Below are 20952 nucleotides of genomic sequence, written 5' to 3' on the forward strand. Positions count from 1 at the left end.
TTTGTAAAATCAGAAGGTGGAGAATGAAGAATCTCCAGGTTCCCATCCATTTTAATTCTCTTTAATTCTCATTATGAGAAGCCAGTCAAACAAGAGATGTTTCGGTCATTTTCTGAGGCACTTGTTGTCCTGATTTGTTCTGTGAAGATGAGTCTATTTTTGTTCATCTTAGCAATATCTCAGGGAATCCAGGCTAATCTCCTAGGGCCCTCCCAATTTTAATGTGAGGCTGAGACATTTAATTTCCAGGGAGCGGGGAGGGGTATATGTTAACAACAGTTACTACAGAATCAATTCTGGAGTTAACAGGAAGGACTTTTAGAGAAAGCCCAGGAAATAAACTATATTTATAAACCTAAAATCAAACATTCTTTCAAATGGTATTAATCTTTCTAAAATAAAATCTTAGCATGAGTCAAAAATTGTTTATATTTACTTCCAGGGGGGAAAATTTATTATCTCAGACAGTAGGGATTTGTGATTTTCATTAAACTCTGCAAATTTAGGACACCATAGGAGAGTCAAAAGCATCTTGACTGCTTAATGTAAAATCGAAAGGCAAAAATGTGTTTGTCTATGACTTCGAGATCTAAAATTGCAGAATTTAATGAAAATCATAAGTTTGGTTTCATATACCTCTGATGTTTTAAAATAAAATTATCCTCATTTAAGAGAGTTTAGTTAGTGTCATAATTAGTACTCTTAATAACAAAAAATCATATCTAAGTACATGGAAAGTATTCTGGTTAAGACATAGTAACCTGCTCTTTCCAGCAACCATAGTAGTCACCGTTCTCTGCTCAGGGAACATGCGCTCTCCAGCATTTAGGAAAGAATGAAAGAAGTAAGAGTAATGATTTCACAAAAGGGTGTGCTGCTGGGGCACAGGGCCTACAGGCTGGGACACTTCACTCCCACACGGCCACCTCTTTTACGTCTAGTGACTTATCTCAAGTGAGACAGTGCTATTATCAAGACATCAATGTGAAAACCAGATCAAAATGAAAAACTAGAATTCTGTAGTTCGGGCATGCATACTCCAAAAGGCAAGACATAAAGTTAAACCAAGAATGTTTTAAATTTATATTTAAATTCACGTGGATTAAAGCTTCCAGAGCAGCAATATCTAGCCTGGGAAATACTGTCTTAAAATAGAGTTAACATGACATTGTTTATAACAGCAAAGAGTTAAGCTATAATGCTAAGCAGTGGTATCTTGAAATATCTGTATCTGAGAAGGTCATGAAGAATTCTAACTGAAAAATATAAAAGATGAACTGCCTAAAGGAAATAGAATATATTGCACTTGCATTAATTTCTAGGCTGCTTTCTCACTGAGTCTAATAAAACCTGATTCTTCTATGACTTTCAGAAATATTGTATATTAAAATTTCTATTTTATATGACTAGATACGGCCACTTTCTTTCTTTGCAAATAAACATATTTTCCAAGGTGTAATTTATCTTATGCACTGTCTCCTGATAAATTCCATGTGTTGGGGAAACAGGAGAGAAAGGAAGATAAAGCAAAAAGATAAATTTTTTTTAGTGCTTGAAACAACATAAAACACACCAAGAACAATCAAATATGGCTAGCACTGTTCACAACTTTCAGTTACAGCTGCTCTAACATATGAGTGGTTCTTAACCAATAGTGTCTGATATCAAAAGGCATTTGTGAGACTAAAATACACAATGCAGACAAGCCCAATTTGGAAAATCTGGGACAGAAGATGAAGAAAACATATTTTTAGTACACTCTACAGTATTTAAAGGCAAATAATACAATAATACAGTATCTTCAGGGAAGCATGAGAGTGAATGTATGTATTTGATCTCAGAAATACACAGTTTGTTCAATATCAATCATTATAGTTTTAAAAAAGTCCATTTTGTTGCTGACAAAATCCTATTTTTTCTATATCCACATAGATTCAGCACTGTTAATAACTGCATTTATTGAACTCTTTATACTCAAGCATTGAGACTGTCGCGCCTTACCTCATACACTACTCCAAGCAACTATGTGAGTTGAATACTGTCATCTTTTTCTTACACATGAGAAAAATGAGGCATAAAGGCTGTTAGTAACTTACTGAAGATCCAAGGCTAATAAGGGGTAGGATGTAAATCCAGGCAGTGGCTCCAAAACATGCACTCTTAACCACTATACATTATTAATTAAATCACATCCTATAAGGTAAACTTGAACATTAGGTGACTTGTCATGTGCCCAATGTGAATACAATTTTTTTTTATCTACTTGAATATGTACACATTTGGGGACACAGATACAATTATCAACTATCTAACTGTAATTTTACTGCATATACATATATAAACTATATATGTAATACAGAACACATGTTAAGTAGTTGTATATTCATTACATTTTAGTACCTATTATATACAATAAAAATATAATCACAATGTTAGGTAAAGTAGTATATTCATTAGAAATATTGCATTCTTCCATACTTACATTATATAACACAATAATAATACTGTGTAGTGATTTACCATAAGGGCTTGGGAGCCAGACTGTCTGGGTTCAAACCTCAGGTCTACTATTTTGTAGCCTAAAGATGTTTGACAAGGAATTTAACCACTCTGTTCTCAGTCATGTGTCAAATATATAGTACCTACCTTATTGGTCTGTTAGGAAAAGTAATTGAGTTAAACAGTGCAAAGTGCTTAGAACAGTGCCTGGCACACAGTAAGTATAAATGGGTGTGTGTTAGGTATTTCAAATGCTTCACTTGCATCTTTGGCACAAGGTGCTCTGCTATCACTAGTGCCCAGTCCTCTGATGCTGTTTTTTACATTATCTCCCCTTCTAAGTTATTTGAGATACAAAACTTCCAGTACTGTCACTGAAATTCTTATTCTGAACCACAGTATCCATTCACCTAATATTACAAATGCCTTTGTTATTGAGGAAGATATTGGAGATATGTAAAATAAAAATACTTACAATACTGTTTTAAAAATGATCAAAAAGGGTTTGTTTTGTTTTGTAAGAACATGAGGCACTTGCAATATTGAAGTCAAAGTCCCCAAAATAATTATTAAATTGGGGTTAATATTTTTTTTGCCTTTTAAAAACCAGTTCTGTCCAAAAGCATCCAATTTTGTTATAGGCAAATTTGTCTCCCCAAAGCAATAATTTACCATTTGAAGTAAAATAACTGAAATAACAGAAGCAGAATTTGATGAGGGAAATTTTCTCTAAGAGATAAAGGATAATTTTGGGGATATGTATGTCATATTTGGGATACGGGGTTACATAATTAATAATCCAGAGGTAGCCAAGACACATCTTGGGCACCTGCAATGGTTTTTACCATAATTAAGACGTTTCATTGCGGAAGTTGACACGATACATTCACAGCTGCCAAATCCCTACCTTATTTAGTGCTTGTGGATATAGCTGAAAGTAGGGGAAAATAACTCATGTCCTTATCAAAATTTTCTGGCACAATTACCCATGACATATTGGCTAAAAAATAGGGGGAAAAGAAGGCAACTCTAAGATACTTAAGGACAATTTCACTGCCATCGCCCCCAAAATGGAGTATTTTTGTGTTTTTGAATTATATGAAAGTATTAATATGCATACTAGCATGATTGTCAAACTAATGAAAAGACATTACTTTCCTTTTGTTGTTACAAGTTTGGCAACTGACACACTAGGTTCCAAAGAAGAACTGGGCAGCTATTACAAGCCCACTTTCTGTTCTGTCATCTCTTGAGCTGGTTGAGGTTTCCTACTAATGAAGCCAGCTCAGTGACTCTAACGGAGGACAGCACATTTACGAAGCACTCCAGTTTTCTTTACTGGCGCTCACTGGAACCTGCCCTGGGGTGAGCAGGTGCAACACCAGGTAAATAAATAAATAAGCAAGCAAGCAAGCTTCCAAAAAGAAAGGCCTACCTGACTAGCTGTGAAATTGACTGGTGTTCTCAAAATCCCCGAGGGGCTTCTGCAGGATCCCTTGGCTTATCTTTCAAAGTCAAACCATATGGAAGATTTAATCATGTAACCCAGTTTTCTTACTTGGCTTCTCAATTGGGCCAGGGCTGGAGAGGAAAAAAGTACAGTAAATATGGTAATTGCTTTCACAGAAGCCGAATTTGAATATCTATATCCAACAATTCATTCTTAAACAGGTACTTATTGATGCCCATTCTCTTTTTAAATTTTTTCATTTTTCAATTACTGTTGACACTGAATACTATTTTATATTTTCGGGTGTAAAGCAGATTTGTCAGGTAACATTGCACTCAGTGTTATGAAACGGACGTTTAACAGGCTAACCTATAAGGAAAATAGTAGAGTAACCATCTCACTTGGGTATAAGGATAAATAAACAACTCCTTAGCATAGTGCCTGAATTATAGTACAATAAGTCCAGACACATCGAGGGTCTACCCCTTGCGTTTAAACGGTTGCGCGGCTTCACCAAACAGAACTCCAGGATTTCTCCTCCCATATAGCGAAAAACAGTTGCTGCGTCTGCGCCGTTGTGCCTCCACCACTAACCAGGCGGCCAGAAGTATTTCTCCACTTCCCATTGGTCAATACTGCGCATGCGCTGCACCAGACTTCGCGCCCCGTCGATGTCCAACCGAGGACAGCAGAATCGGCCAATACGCCTGCGCAAACGGGGTGTGCCCCGGAAGTAGTTCTTTGGCCTGTGACACGTAGCAACGGTGCCTGCTCTGAGTCTTAAACTGAGTTCTCGGGATTATCTGGCGCCGGAGTAGGTGCTACCGTCGCCTCTGTGTTTGGTGAGTGTCCCCGGCCCGTGGCACACTGCTGTGTTTCTCCGTACACCCGTGCGGCGCGGCTCGTTGACGCCTTTCGGCGCCGCGCCGGGTCCTTTTCTCAGATCCCTGCTCCTCTTCAAGCCCTTGCTGTGACGCGCGGCCTCTGCACCAACGGCGCGGCGCGGCCTTCCAGGACTCTGCACTTTCTTGGCTTTATTTTGCAAGGAAACAGCCGCGTTGTCAGTTGTAAACCCCAGCCCCGAGATTAAATCGTTATTTTAGACCCGGTGGAGCCACTCCTCCCACGACCCCGCCCCTAAGCCAAGGCTTATCAATTCCTTAAGTGGAGGTGCCTTGGCTTGAGAGACTAAAGATTTCCTTGGCACCCCCGTATCCCGCCCTCCCGACCCACCCTCACATGTTGCTTCTCAAAATTTCAGAAGAAATACTGTATTTGCTGCCTTTTGCGGGTATTTGCTTAAGCACAGTATTAGGTACGACTTCAGTAGGATCTTGAGCTTAACAGTCTTTGCCGTTCCTCTTTGCAGCTCATTTGCAATGTCAGGCTTTGACAACTTAAACACGGATTTCTACCAGACGAGTTACAGCATCGATGACCAGACACAGCAGTCCTATGATTATGGAGGAAGTGGAGGACCCTATAGCAAGTAACTTTTCAGCTTTGGCAATTTGTTTACTCAAGGTTGTGGTGAAAGCTTGTGCCCAGAATGCTGGGTTCTGCCTCAGACTGAATGTGTGAACGTGTCCCTGCTGATCAGAAATGGGATTTTTTTCATTACCTTTCTTCCTCGCGAGAGAACTGTACCGCTGGGCTGGGTTTGAAGGGATCGCCCTAGTAAGAGTTTGGTATCTGCTGCCAAATCTTCGGGTGTGAAGTCGGTGGAAAAGTAGATTGTTGAAGGACTTTTTCTAGTTACAGTATTTCTACACTATTGAAGATGTGGATAAGTGGTCAGGTACCTGGAATATAGGCTATTTAGTCCACAAGACCACTTAACAATTAAAGCCTTTTAATGGCTTTTTTAGTAGTTTAAATAGCCCAACTTTCAGACTTTATCAACATTAATTGAAAGCACTAGCGACACTGTTTAACACTCTGAACGTCCTGAGTCACCGGGTGCTTCCTCGGGTGATTTTCAAATAGCAATTGATAGTCATTTTTATTATTATTTACACCAAAATCTTGTCAGTACACACAAGTTGCCAGTTGCGGATTGAAGCAGGGGACTCAAAGCCTTTCAGCCTTAAATTATTATTCTTAATCATTTTTTCAATAATCCCTGGTATTTGTGGCAAAAAGAAACTAACTGAAGGTTTTCTACCTAGTGTCCTCTAGGACATCCTATCTTTATTTTCTTAGTCCCTTAAAGATAATCTTGTTAGCCTCCCAACCAGTGAATGAGTTTCCTATACCAGCGTTGCTTAACCTTTTATAGATGGTCCAGGACTCCTCTAAGAATCTAATGAAAACTGTGGGTCTATCTTGGATAAATATGTGCATGAGCACTACTCACATATCCACATACATGTGCCTATGACTTCAGACAGTTCATGCGTCATCTGTGTTCATCTGTGGGCTGTGAGCCGAAAACCTCATGAACACTGTTCCAGGATGAGGACGGGGGAAGATGGTGAATCCAGTCAAGCTGAGAGAAACATGTAGTACTGGAACGTGTCAGAGCTCATACGTCTGAATGGAAGTGCCCGAGAATATAAAAAACAGCAGAAAATGAAATGCAGCCCCATAGCCTGGTCTGTCTGGTATGAGTTATATATTTTGCAGGTTGCAGATCTCTTGAATCTGTTAATTTTGATGTATTCTAAGCGCCCCATCCCCCGCTGCCAAAACAAACAAACAAACAAAAAAAAAACAACGGTGAACGCATAATGGGAGTGAGCATGTAAAAACTATGAATCACATTTTTTTTCCTATTAAATTCTCAATTATGTGTCTTTGAAGATTAATCTGTTTTGTTCAGTCAATTGGGCAGAATTGGAAAAATCATTTGAGAATTTTTATTCATTTATCTACCTACATTTGTATTTTCATGCTTGTTCTGTATGTGAAAGGGCAAATGAATGTAAGATTAGCCAGACCACAGCCACAGGCCTTCGGAAAGCCCTCCCTGTGTGCAAGCCATTTTAACCAAATTATATGTATTGATGTTTGGACTCAGAAGAATTATTCCACTTAGTTTGCAGCTTCCTAGGTTGATCGGTCTCTGCCTTTCTTTCCTGTCCTGTGCATGTTTGGGTTACTCAAAGGTGTAATTTGTCATTCCACTTATCATCTCATTTCAGTTTTTCAGAGCAGCTGTTTAGACGTTCGGTTGCTAACAATGTTTTGTTTGTTTTGCCAACTTGGTAACAAAGATCAGCTGATAACTTTTATCTGTTGATGAATTATAAGTTTGAATAGCATATGACTTGGATTGCCTTCAAGTTTGACTTGACTTACTATTATTAACCCATAGTTTTACATTTTCCCTATGAAGTCAACTTTAACATTTTGCATAGTTTTCTTATAAAATACCACTCATTCATATGAAAACAACAAAAATAAAAATAATAAGGCCTATTTGATCTTAATCTGTTGAGTTTTATGAATGTCATATTTGCACAGGACCCACCTTGTATTCTAGATACACCTGTAAGACATGTAGTAATACCATATAAATATTGAAAGCTAGTATTTTTTTCATCTTTGACTTAACTGATAATACCTTTATGGACTCTCTGTGGATTTTTGTGAACTTAAGTAGTCTACTCAGTATGTTGACAGGCTTTGCTGTAGATTATAAGTACCAAAGCAGGTTTACTATCTGCTGCTTTTCCTGCTGTAAAAGTGTTAATTTAGTCGACAAAGATCATGTCTACCATACAGTGTTTTAGATTAAAGCTAGAAGAGTTGACTCGGGAGTTTTTCTGACCAGGTCCTGCCAGAAAAAGAAAATAATAAAGTTCCATAGTCTTGGCATTCTCACCTTGCATCTTGAAGAAGGGATGATGGTGCCTCTTTGAAGCTGTGATTGCTTACAGTATTTCTCTTCCATACATGAAATTTATGGGTTTGTATCAGTGTCCCAAAGTATGGACTGCAAGTCCAACAGGATCCTTGAGACCTTTCAGAGACTCTTTAAGATTAAAACTATTTTTATAACAATATTAAGACATTATATACCTTTTTCAGTGTTTCGACCTTTGTGCTGATGTCCCAAAAGCAATGCTTGGTAAAACTGCTGGTACCCAAATGTGAATTAAGACAAGGGCATCAGATTGTTCTAGTAATCATTGTATTCTGCATTGCCACACACTTGCTGAGGGTGGGGGAATCAATTTTATTTAAGGATGCCATTAATGAAGCAGTAAGAATTACAGTTTTATTATGTCCTGACCTTTGAATACACCTATTTTTAAAATATTTTGTGTGATAAAACGGGAATCAGTCATAAAGTACTTCTACTTCACACAGAAGTACACTGATTTGTTTTTAGGAAAAGCCCCTGTGCAGTTTAGGTCTCAAGCTAAATCAGCCTCTTTTTCAAGGAAACCATTTTTATTGGCAAGTACTGACACACAAATTATGGTTATTCAGATGAGCATTTGACAGATATTTTCTCAAGAATGAGTGAGGTAAGCTTGCTACTTGAAGGGAAACAATTGACAGTATGCAGCAAATGATCGAATTGGTGTTTTCTGGCTAAGATGAGGATTGTGGAAAACTTGTATTCATCACCATGAATTTGTCATCGTCCCAGTAGTTAGCCATTTTTCTTAGGAGAGCAGCGGTGAGGTTATAAATGTGATTTTTGTATTTATATTATATACAGGGTGGGGCAAAAACAAGTTTATAATTGTGAGTATGCAAAACAGAGTAGCACTTATTCAGGTATTATTATTTATTACTTATTGTATTACTTTCCATACAGACAACTGTACCCCTACTTTTGCCCCACCCTTTGTATTTTATACTATATGTCAATATTTGGAACATCTGCATAACTCACACTAATATTTTCTAAATGGCCAGTGCGTGATGTTACAAAATCATTCATGAGTAAAGAAAGGATCCTTTCAAAGTACAGGACAGATTAATTTAGTATTTTAATGCAATAGCATTAAAAGTTCACTAGTATTGTTTCAATTTCCACATTGCAACTTAAATGTAAAAATCTCCCAGTTTGTTTTGAGTTTTGATGTAGTATCAAAAGGAATATTTTAAAGTTTTTAAAAACATTTTTTTCCCAACTGCAAGTCTACAGCACTACATTTTTTTCAGAAACTTCAGCTAAAACAATATATCACAACAGATTGAATGCAGAAGCAGATAAAAGAATTTTTAGCTGTCTTCTATTAAACCAGACATAAATGTGATTATCAAAATTAAATAGTGTAATAGATTTATAAAATACATGTAATAGATTTATTGTTACTTTAAATGAATTAATTATAAATACATTAAACATTTCTCAGTTTTAATTTCTAATGTAGTAAATATTGACAGATATAACCCACATAAAAATATTTGGGGCTCTCAGTACTAAACTTTAAGAGTATAAAAGGGGGTGTTAAGATCAAAGAGTTTGAAAACCACTAGCCTGTACCATTCTTTTTTATTTTTCTATTGCATATATATATTCATATTTCTCTTTTCTGTGTGAGAGAGAATAAAATACAGACTGTACAGATTGTAGAAACCTTTATAAGGAGCTTTTCTGGCTATTTCATAAACTCAGATATGGAATTATGATACATCCTAATAAAGATCAACACAATAACATATTGTTTTAAATTAGAAAATGTGAATTCTTGTCTTATTTCAACCAGCTGTCCCTGTGGGGTTGTGTGTATGTGTAAGTAAGTGGAAGTCAGCATATTTATATACCAAAATGACTATGGGAGTGCAATGACAGATAAATTATCACAGCCATCTCTGTAAGGTGGGATTTGGGAGGGATTTTTACTACAGTTGTTAAGGGTTAGAGTCTGAAAGTCCAGCTTTAAATCCTGTACCACATAGGCAAATCATTTTAATCCAAATACCAGTTTCCACATCTTTACAATGGAGAGTATGAAAAACTCAACTTCCTATAGTTGTAGTGAACATAATATGAGATAATTCACATTAAACATTTACAACAGTGCATTTAAGTCTTCTTTTTCCCTCTTTCCAGGTCCCTTTACCTATATAATTATTTACTTATATAAAAAATACATATACACATATGTATGGATATAGCTATATTCTAAAACCCACAGTCAGAACAGTGCATATGGTATATATTCTCCTGAACATTTTTCCCCCAGTGACTATTTCTTAATTATTTTTTCTTATCAATGCTTGTGTGCAGCTGCCTCATTTCTTTTACAAGTGCATGGTAAGCTATGCCCAAATCACAACATATTTCCTGATAGCTATTGATATTGTTTCATTCTATCTTTTATTGTTAAAAGAATGCTGTAGTGAAGTCTGTATGTTTATGTAACCATAAAAATAAATAGTATCTTTTTTTCCAGCATGGACTGGATTAGTGTGGTGAGTCTTGAGAATCCCACTGGAATTTACAAAGAGCTCTGTGTAGTTGAAAATTTCTCCTTGCTTTGATTCTCTTGTAATCAAGGTGCTCAATTAATTTAAAAAATAGATTTAATTTAAAAATCTCATAATATTAATGGAGTTCATTAGATTTTTGTAGTATTGAAGGGGAACCATAAAAATTTTAAAGGTAATTAGACTAAAGGATTTCCAAGGCTTCTCAGCTCTCATTTTGAAAATGTCTGAATTTTTAAATAATTATTTTACTTCTGTATTTCTTACCTTTTCATTGGATTAGTCCCATTGATAGGACAGTCAGTGTTTCCCAGATCATTGTAAAACAGTTGCTTAAAGACACTGCTTCAGTACCCTTCTGTTTCATATTATTTTCATCACTGAAATAGCCAGGATAAGGCCTTTCCCTCTAGAATGCAGGATTTGTTACATAGTACATAACAAAACACTAGGTATTTAAGTATTTTGAAAAATTAAAAGGACAATTCACATGCAAGGTGTACTAATCGTGTTTCGTTATACGCAGAAAGCTTTCACAAAGAGACAGCTTGATTTTTTTCATTCTGTGTTCTGAAATTGATGTTTGTTCTTGAAAAGATTTACCAACTTGCAAAAAATAACCAACAGTTTGGTGATTGCAGCAGGGGAGGGGTGTGGGTGGAGGTAGAAGAGAGGGTATGGGGGGTAAGTGGTGGAAAAATTTAAAATACAGGGTCTGTCAGAAGTAAGGTCTGCTTGAGTGTGGTTGGTACGGTAATAATATGGGTGTAATAATTTATAGTTTTAATTTGAACATTTCACCTAAAATGCCATATGATGTGCTTGAATGTGATATTACTATGTTACAGAATTACATGCTGATGATTTTATAATAAGTTTGTCATTAAAAAGGGGTGGCATTTGTGCCAGATGCTGTGTGTGTGTGGGTGTGTGTGTGTAATATGTTAATACACACACACACACACACACACACACACAGAGGTAAGATGTTAATAATAAGAGAAACTGGATGTGGGGAATATGGGAACCCTCTGCTACCTCCTAAATTACTCCCTAAAACTAAAACTGTTCTAAAAAATGAAAAAGATGAAAGCAACCATCTGACTATTTCACTGTAATCAGATTAAATTTGTATTTTATAAAAAAAGTAAAGAATGATTTTTCATATGATGGAGTTCCAAATTACAAAGGAAAATTACATAACGTAGTACAGAGTCTGTCATCTTAAGTTTTCATTCATAGTCTTAGACATAAATTTTATTTCACAGCTATCTTCATAATAGGCAAGATTTTTAAGTTTTAATTTGTTGACCTCCTAATGTTTAGAAGTTAAATAGCTCATAAAATGCTTAAATGCTGCATAAGTGAATGTTGGCATTGTCAGGACGCTTCTCTATAAAACACAGCTTAGTGGCGATAATCAGCTTGATCTTAGTAATCGTTTCAAGCCTCATTTATAAAAACTAGCTCAAGGTAGATATCCTCGGAATTGAATGACTAAGATTCTCAGGGGTATTAACTGTTGGGAGTGACCTAATTTTGAGAAATGTGACTGACTTTGATCTACAGACAGTATCCTGGCTATGACTACTCGCAGCAAGGCCGGTTTGTCCCTCCAGACATGATGCAGCCACAGCAGCCATACACCGGGCAGATTCTCCAGCCAACGCAGACATATGCTCCAACTGCACCTCAGCCATTTTACGGGAACAGCTTTGAGGATGAGCCACCTTTATTAGAAGGTCAGGTTGGTTACAACACTTGATAGTACTTTATAGCAGCGGTCCCCAACCTTTCTGGCTCCAGGGACTAATTTTGTGGAAGACAGTTTTTCCATGGCCCGGGGTGAGGGGGATGGTTTGGGATGATTCAAGCACATTGCATTCAAGCTCACCTCCCGCTGTGTGGCTTGGTTCCTAACAGGCCCCCGACCAGTGCCGGTCTGCAGCCCAGAGGTTGGGGACCACTGCTCTATAGTATCCATCTGGTTAGTGAAAATAAATCTTAGTTTGGAGAAGTTGTCCTTTCCTTTAAAAGAACAATATTTTAGAAAAAGGTTTCTACTAAGTGATGCATTTTAAACATATTATATATGAAACCTCACTGAGTCAGAAGGACCAGATTTTTAATAGATTTTTATAAAGTGATAATAAAGTATGTCAATAGATTAGCATCAGCTTTTACTTTATATTAAATTCTATCTGTGGAAAATATGACAGGAAATTGCATGATATTGATTATTCCAAATGGAAATAAGCTGGCAGAACTAGTAACATCACTGAAAAATATGGTGGTTTTCAAACTGTATTCCAAAACCCATAAAGCAGTAGTTCTGCATATTTTCTTTGGAGCAGAGGATTTGATAAACTTTGAAAGTATAATGAAAGCTATAAATAATAGTCATCAGGAAAGTGTACACATATGCATGCAAACATAGTTTCATACACAGTTTCACAGGGCCTTCAGATATTCCTGAAGTTGCAGGTAAAAGACACCTTACAATTAATCCTGTCCATATAGTCTTTGCTGGGCAGTCGTAGCTGAGTGTTTCATCATATGTATCCCCTTTTCCAGCACAAAACTAGAAATTGGATATTTGTGAAATAAGCACACAATCAGTGAAGGCTCGTATTGAGAGCTCATCCAAATAGTTTTATCTGGTATTGCTAGATCCTCTTTTGATGCTGGGTGTTTCATTTTGTCTCCTTTTCTAACACAGATTCTGGTAAACTAAGGGTATATCACAAATCCTAATTGACTTCCTTATTTTCTTTTCCTTTAGAATTAGGTATCAATTTTGACCATATCTGGCAAAAAACACTAACAGTGTTACACCCATTAAAAGTAGCAGATGGCAGCATCATGAATGAGACTGATCTGGCAGGACCCATGGTGTTTTGCCTTGCCTTTGGAGCCACGTTGTTACTGGTAAGATTTTAGGGTCAATTTTCAGTGTATGCTTAAAGGACGTTCTTCACATGTTCCACCAAGAGCCATTTTTTGTGACTGCTTATATATCAGGTCTTTGATATGTTTTAAACAGTGTTAGGTTGCTTGAAATTATATATATTCATCACATCTCCATTAATAATAAATATATTATTGAGAAATCATTTCTTGTTCTTATAAGTGGTCCAATTGTTAGGGAAAAACTAATAATAAATAAATAACTTGTGTGACTTCGGTCCTTCATCAGAATCTCTTATTTTTTCAGATTGATAAAATTTTTTAACCTATTGCTCTATTGCTGGTGGTTATTTTTCTACATGTTATTTTGACTTTTAACAACTGGGAACATTAAAGAACAAGAGGTTTCAGTCCCTATCTCCCACCTCCCTAAGAATATTAAAGCATCCTGAAAATTAAAAGTTGTAGAGATAATTGTTACTATTTATTTTCTCCAATATCTCTGAATTAAAAGAAGTAGTGAATAGAAGATGTGGTTTTTAGTGAGAAGCTGGGCATGAACTCAGAACTCCTGCTTTGTCCTTGAGCTCTGATAGATAATTGTGTGCTTTCCACCTAACAAGACTATGCTAGAAATTAAGCAAGACAGGTTATCTGAGAACACTTTGAAAATTTTAAAACACTGTGCAAGTATGAGAGTTTGTTATTGCTACGTGAGCAAATTCATCAATGAACTCAGCTGAGCCCTTTCAAACTTCTACATGCTCAGTCAATGATTTACAAATAAATATTTAGTCTAATAAAAATTCCAAGGGTTTTTCCATTTAACATAATTTGTAGAGGCATTCTTGTAGTTGAGTTTTATATGTCAAAAACCCAACATACCAGGAACTTTTTGAAGGCTTCTCTGAAAGCTGATTTTATTATAATATGACCTGAATACATATCATTGTATTAGTTTGACTAATAGCACCGGAACTCCAATTTACCTAACCTTTACTGTGTTCAGTTTTTGTTTGTTTGCTTGTTTTTGGTCAAAGGACTTTATAAATCAACGAACAATTTGGAAAAAAAAAAAAGAGAGAGCAAACCATATCTTCCATTACAGTCCCCTTCCTAGTTACTCAGCTTTCTTTTCCCCTCACCTTCCTACAGAACTCTGGCTTCCTGCTTATCCTGGCATTCATCTCCTAGCTCCTCTAACACACATAAAAAATGAGTGATGCGATTATTTCTACTGTTAAAAAGATTATGGCTACATCTGCCAATGAGAATAAATTGCTTTGGAGAAGTTTTTGTGGAATCAGGTGCTTTCAAATGATACTAGCTATCGTCCAAATATTCTGAATGACTTTCCATCTTGTTTCTATAGTTTATGTGCTTAAAATCAGCCAGATGTCTTTTTAGAAATCTACTACTTTAGGTGATTGTACCATAATTTTGTATCTATTTGTTGAATTCCACGCCAAGCCCAAATATTAACTAGGAAATGAAAAACCAAATACCTGTGTATTAGGAGGTAGATACTTTAAACTTCTTAAGAAAAATATAAAAGCCAATCTTTTCAGTGTTTTACTTCTCTGCATAAAGAATAGGTACCTCTGTAGGTTTTGATGCTCATAAATTAAATATCTTCTATGTATACCATTTTAGGTGAAATAGGGCCAAAAAGAACTTATTTTTTGCCCTTTAATCTGTAATCTTTTCTTTATCCATAGGCTGGCAAAATCCAGTTTGGCTATGTATATGGGATCAGTGCAATTGGATGCCTAGGAATGTTTTGTTTATTAAACTTAATGAGTATGACAGGCGTTTCATTTGGTTGTGTGGCAAGTGTCCTTGGATATTGTCTTCTTCCCATGATCCTACTTTCCAGCTTTGCAGTGATATTTTCTTTGCAGTAAGTGTTGATTTTTATTTTGGGTGCTGATTGACCTGTCCTGTGTACTAGGATGTACCCTGCCCTCCCCCGCCCCCACCCCGCATCAGTTTGAGATAGTCACTGATGCAGCACACAGCAGATAGTGCCCCTGGCTGGGGACTGCCGCATGCTTTCAGCTGAGGGGCAGTGGAATGGAGAATAAATTTTAAAATCTATGACACCACCTCTGCTTTTTACCTGTGATAAAGAACTTCACTAGTTTTGTGCTCACTTACCCAGTGTCTGTAAATTAAATAGTAGTGATGGTTAATGTAATTTTAGTGTGGAAAAGATTAAGTTGTTAAAAATTATGTTTACATTCTCTTTGTTATTTTTTGACGGTCTGATTTCTTAAAGATGTTGGGCACGTGCTAAGTGAATGAATAATAAACATAAATATTCTGGCAGCTTTTTAACTGAAAATGAAACATATTTTGGCCAAGGCTGTTACTAGCCTATCATATTCTCAGATGTACTTGTAAGCAGCTTTAAATATGTGTGATTTTTAGATAATAATTTAGGTAAGGTTAAAGAGTTAGGTGTAAGGTTCTCTCCCGACGGCCAGTGGGCAGACGCTCCCCGCAGGTCAGGCTCCTCCTTGTGGCTGGCGGGGGACATAACCAGTGAGCAAGCTTTGTTACGCTTGGGCAGTGAAATCAGAGCTTTATGAGCAGAGCATATAGCAGCTGTTCTATACCAGAAATGTGGCAAGGGGATGGCTTTGTAGCATTCCTGCTTTAGATAAAAATGCTTCAGGTTTTCAGTATAGAAACTGCTTCACTCTTCTCATTTGTTGAGATTGATATATTTACATTTGAATTCAATAGATCGTATTTTCTACTAAAATAGTGTTTTCCAACCAGAGGCAATTTTGCTTCCAGGGGACATTTGGCAGCACCTGGAGACACTGGTTGTCACTGCCGTGGGGGCTGCAGGGTGCTACTGGTATCTCATGGCTAGAGGCCAGGTATGCTTCTGAGCCTCCTGACAGCACAATGCACAGAACAGCCCCTGCAACAGAGGTACACCTGGCCAATGTCAGTAGTGCCCAGGTTGAGGAACCCTGTGTGAAAGGAACAAAATGTATTCATAATTGAGCTCTTTATCACAGGGTTAATTTAGCATTATTGAATTCACTGTGAAATACGTTTGAACACTTCGGGGGAAATATCTTGATTTTTTATTTTTCCTGCAAATGTATTTTTAAAATGCTTTTTAAAAGAATTTCTTATTATAGTATGTTCTTACATAACTAATTTTATCTGTTGTCTTTTTTCACCCTCTCTGTTTTTCCTTGTCGGTTTCAGAGGAATGGTAGGAATTATTCTCACTGCTGGAATTATTGGATGGTGTAGTTTTTCTGCTTCCAAGATTTTTATTTCTGCATTAGCCATGGAAGGACAGCAACTTCTAGTAGCATATCCTTGTGCTTTGTTATATGGAGTCTTTGCCCTAATTTCTGTTTTTTGAACTGAATTTATCCGGAATGTGGACGTCATTGGGCCAAACACACCAAAAGGACTTCAGACTCTTAAATTGGACCAGCAAACTGCTATAGTGCAGCTCTCATGCAGCTCTCACGCTTGACTATTGGAGCAATGGAAGGAAACATGGATCTTCTGTTCATTTTTATAGAACTTTGGAATATATGGGATTTACCTGCAGTATGATTAGCTTTAAGTGTTTGTGCTTATAAGAATAAGAAGTGCTATTTCTTTCCTATAGCCTTTGAAAAACAACTTTTCTCCTTAAATTATATTATGATGTTTTTGATAGATTTTTATCAACTGTGGGAAACTCGCCACAGAGTTGATAATCTTTCTTAAAAACAACCCATAGTAAAGAAGACACAAGACTTATTGCAGAAATATTTTTCCAAGGAATTAGGAAAGAAAAACTGCCTGTATTCATTCTGCCTGAAGTCAGATGCACATCAAGCAAAAAAGTGATCCCAATGTAGAGTTTATGAGTTTACACTTCAAAAATTTGACACTTCTTTAAATTATCTCTATGGAATTTTTGCTAAAATTCAACGATACAGAAGTTCACAGTCTGCCTTATTGTAGACATGAAATGTGAACACCTGTTTAGATATTAGCACTAACTAAACCATTGTGTCCTAGATGTTTCATATGAATGCTCATAGTTGGATCTCCGTGTGTCCCAGAAAAAAGAAAATCACTAACATTTTTTGAAAAAAAATATTTAAAATGTCAGTTTCAGTATTGCAGTTATCAATGTAAAGTGCATTTGACGCTTATTAAAATTTTTCCAGTTTTAACTGTTGTCGAGTTTACGTTTGTTAAGCCACTATTCTCAATGTCCCATTTTCTTTAACTAGTGCCTAATATGTAATCCCAACTTATTCTAAGCTCTAAGAATATAAATCATCTAGTATATGATCATAGAAAAAAAGATTTAACAAAAAGCTGTTTACTTGGAGGTAGAACATTATTTCTTTGTTATTAAACTTACTTGGTTAATATTGTCATGTTCTCTTGTTAGATAATCTCTAAGAACATACTATGTCTTACATATTGATCATTAGCTTTTTCGGAAGAAACTGCCTCTGACAAAATTCAGTTAGAGTTATAAGAAAGGCGCCAGATAGGGAGGAAAATGTTGCCTTTTAAAAAGAGGTTTTCAGATTAAATAAAAAGAAATGCCAAGCTGACATAGTCACGGTTCTTTTTTAGAGCTGGTTTTCAATCATGAAAGGAGGTTAAGACTAAAACATTTCTTACAAGATCATTATTTTTAATCTCTGGAGTTACATAAATATGTTTTTCTTCATTAAACTTAATCTCCTAGAGGAATACACTCACTAGGAGTTAGTTTTTGGCTAGGTTTTCAGACTTATAAAATTGTTTTAGAATAATATTTTTATTGTAATCCTTGGACAGTATCTTTTTTTCCTTTTTCAGTTAATTTTATAAATATAATTTTTGTTAGGTAAATATAATGACTACCTTATGTTAATACTATCTTGTTCTTTCTAATGAACAGGATAGATGATGCTTTGGAAATTAAATTCTGCTGTTGGTTAGATATAGGACCATGAATTTTCAGCCAAGATTCCACAAATGGATCTTTTTTTTTAACCTCTCCCACCCTCAACAAAATAATTTTTGGTTTAAATCAATGTTATAGAGACTTTCTGGTTTTGGTTGTCTTTTATTTAACTCCAAAATGATTAGGCACAAAACTATTTTATATTTAACTTGTTCTTCTTTCAAAACATCTATAAAATAGTGTTGCTTTTGATGCAAGAGTTTATAGAGTTAGTTTGGTTACGTGTCATGTATAGCCAAATTTCCCTTCTAAAATTCTTTAAATAAAAAATACTGTATATGTAGCCATGTTTATGTATACTTTAAAAAACTGATACATTATGTCTCAAAAACTTTTTTTCTGTCGTATTGGAATAGATTTTTTGTCCAGTTAATAACAGAGCATCTAGCTTGCTTTTAGGGCCTGTTTTATACCAAAAATATGTATGTTCCTTTAAGTACTAGAGACACTCAGCATAGCTACAAGTCCACCCAGTTGTCACAGAGTTGCTGAAACTATTCGTTGCTTCTTGCATGCATGCATCTATGGCACGGCATGCAGTTGATTTTACCTGTGGTATAAAGGTAATGTCACCAAGGGGTGTTTTCAAGAGCTGTCTAGCTCGGCTTGTAGAAGTAGGCACTCTTTCTCCAAGTATAGGTAAACAGATAATGCAAAAATCTATAGATCCTAAAAAGTTAACTTTCCTGATACTGGCCATTTAAAGAGAATTTTACATTTTTAAATTCTCTTTGATTACATTAAAATACATCCTTATGACAATTTTTGGTAGGTTTTAGATACTGTGTATTTGACATTTTGCAAGAATGTATTTTTAACCTTAATAGTCATTGTTCAACTCAAATATACTCCAAAGCTAAATAAGGATACTTGTTTATAAAGTTACGCAATTATGTTTGTAATACTCATTAAGGGACCCTATCCTTTCTGAAATTATATACTTTCCCCCATATAAGTGGAAGAATTTAGAACTTTGGGCAAAAAGACAACTGTAGAAATTATAGTCATCTAGTAGTATACTCTGCCCCAATAATGGAGAGTTATGGGAAATGACCACATTTGTAGAATTCACCTGTTCTCATATAGAGCAGATCTAATGTAATGATTTAGACAGTTTGCTTAACTTCCCTGAGAGAAAAATGGATATTCTTTTGAAAAAGTGTTTAGACTTTCATAAGGTAGTGCCAAAAGTTTTCCAAAAAATCTTGGATGTTTCAGATCACAGCTTGAAGAACACTTAACCAAAGAATAGCACTGGGCCTTTTAAATGCTAGCTAGAGCAAGCTTCCTTTGCAAGTAATGCCCCAAGTTAAATATATCCTCCCAAGGTATCACTGATTCATTTTGTCATTTCATGTCAAATTCCAAGTGATCTCAATTTTATATTTGGAAATGAAAGCTTAAATTATTCCTCAAGCTTTTTTTTTTTTTTTTTAATCTAATGATAGGCTTATTTCAACATGAACTTGGAAGAATGAAACATTGAGAATCAGGCAAAAACACAAGTACCTTTTCAAAGATAGTTATAGTATTTAAGGAGTTTTTTTTCTTTATAGGATTTAGGATTTGGGGGAAGGAGGGCAACAAGGTATGAAGGTTCATTGGAAATTCCCTAAGGAAAAGTTCATGCATATGTTTAAATGAATAGGTAAGTGATCTACCATAAGCTTGTTAAGCACGTAGTGTTTATTTTCAAACACCCGAAATAAAACCTACCCTCACCACACTATACAATCCAGGCTGTTACTACTTTACACCACCAATGAAGAAATAATTGATTTTTAACTCTAATGCTGCCGCCACCCAAATAAATGAAGTTTGAATTTTGGTATGTTACTATTACTTGAATTTCAGTAAGTTACTTCATTAATAATTAAGTGTCCATTTTATACCTGGTCAATAGGTAAAATGAAACATTAACTATTAAATCATTGATTTCTAGGGATTGGCAGAACATGTCAAAAGTTTTTTATATTATTAATGAGTGTGTATCAGAATGGTAACCATGAAGCCTGAAGAATAAGTCTGGTAATGTGCAGTTCTGATTTTTGCATCACAGATGAGAATATTTCTTCTTCCCTTGTTCACAAAGTTCCTACTGTAGTTAATGAAGAACATTATCTGCTGATGGAGCACAATGTCCTGTGTTTGTGCAAATGAATTAAAATGATGACATACTCAAATGAGGACTAATTAAATACAGACCTGTTCTATTTAAAAGCGTGAATACTTTCTTGGGCACATTGGGTTCTAAAAATCGGGTATTATATTTTTTTGTGAGCTTAACTAATTAGGCTTACCTTGCATATATGAATTTGGTTTATTTCTGAAACTACCACTAAATCTGCTGATAGCTTGCAGGCTGATTTATTATTCATTAAGATGTTTTAAGTAGCTTTTCAACACTTGCTGCACAAAAAGAATTTTTAAAATGAGGAAACAAATGAGGTATTCAATAGGAACATTTAAGATAGGTTTCTAAATTTATACCTTCTTGGCTCTTAACTCTGATTCCCCTAAAACTAGAGAGAAAGCAGTAGGGTTATTTCACTTTTTCCCCAGGAAAATTAGAGTTCAAATGAATGTCTTTTGTAAAACTTAGTAACGCATTTGCTTACAGTTTTCAGTTTTGAGACCCTTGATAATACTCTGGGCTTGGTAGAGTCTTCTCTGTAGGCAGTCAATAATCCTAAAAGCCCTATTATTTTCT

At 35.7% G+C, this 20952-nt stretch overlaps 1 protein-coding gene across 1 annotated transcript; it reads left to right on the forward strand.

Annotated features, from left to right (window-relative positions):
* Positions 1 to 4681: 4681 nt before the first annotated feature.
* Positions 4682 to 17451, forward strand: YIPF5 (Yip1 domain family member 5). The gene is made up of 6 exons (XM_054568239.1): positions 4682 to 4791; positions 5319 to 5438; positions 11912 to 12084; positions 13125 to 13270; positions 14968 to 15149; positions 16478 to 17451. Exons 2-6 carry the CDS (start codon positions 5329 to 5331, stop codon positions 16638 to 16640), a joined length of 774 nt encoding a protein of 257 aa, XP_054424214.1. The 5' UTR covers positions 4682 to 4791; positions 5319 to 5328; the 3' UTR covers positions 16641 to 17451.
* Positions 17452 to 20952: the final 3501 nt, after the last annotated feature.

The sequence above is a fragment of the Pteronotus mesoamericanus genome, unplaced genomic scaffold, assembly GCF_021234165.1.
Source record: "Pteronotus mesoamericanus isolate MK-2021 breed Mesoamerican mustached bat unplaced genomic scaffold, CSHL_Meso_final contig_2, whole genome shotgun sequence".
In the NCBI taxonomy this organism is placed as follows: Eukaryota; Metazoa; Chordata; class Mammalia; order Chiroptera; family Mormoopidae; genus Pteronotus; species Pteronotus mesoamericanus.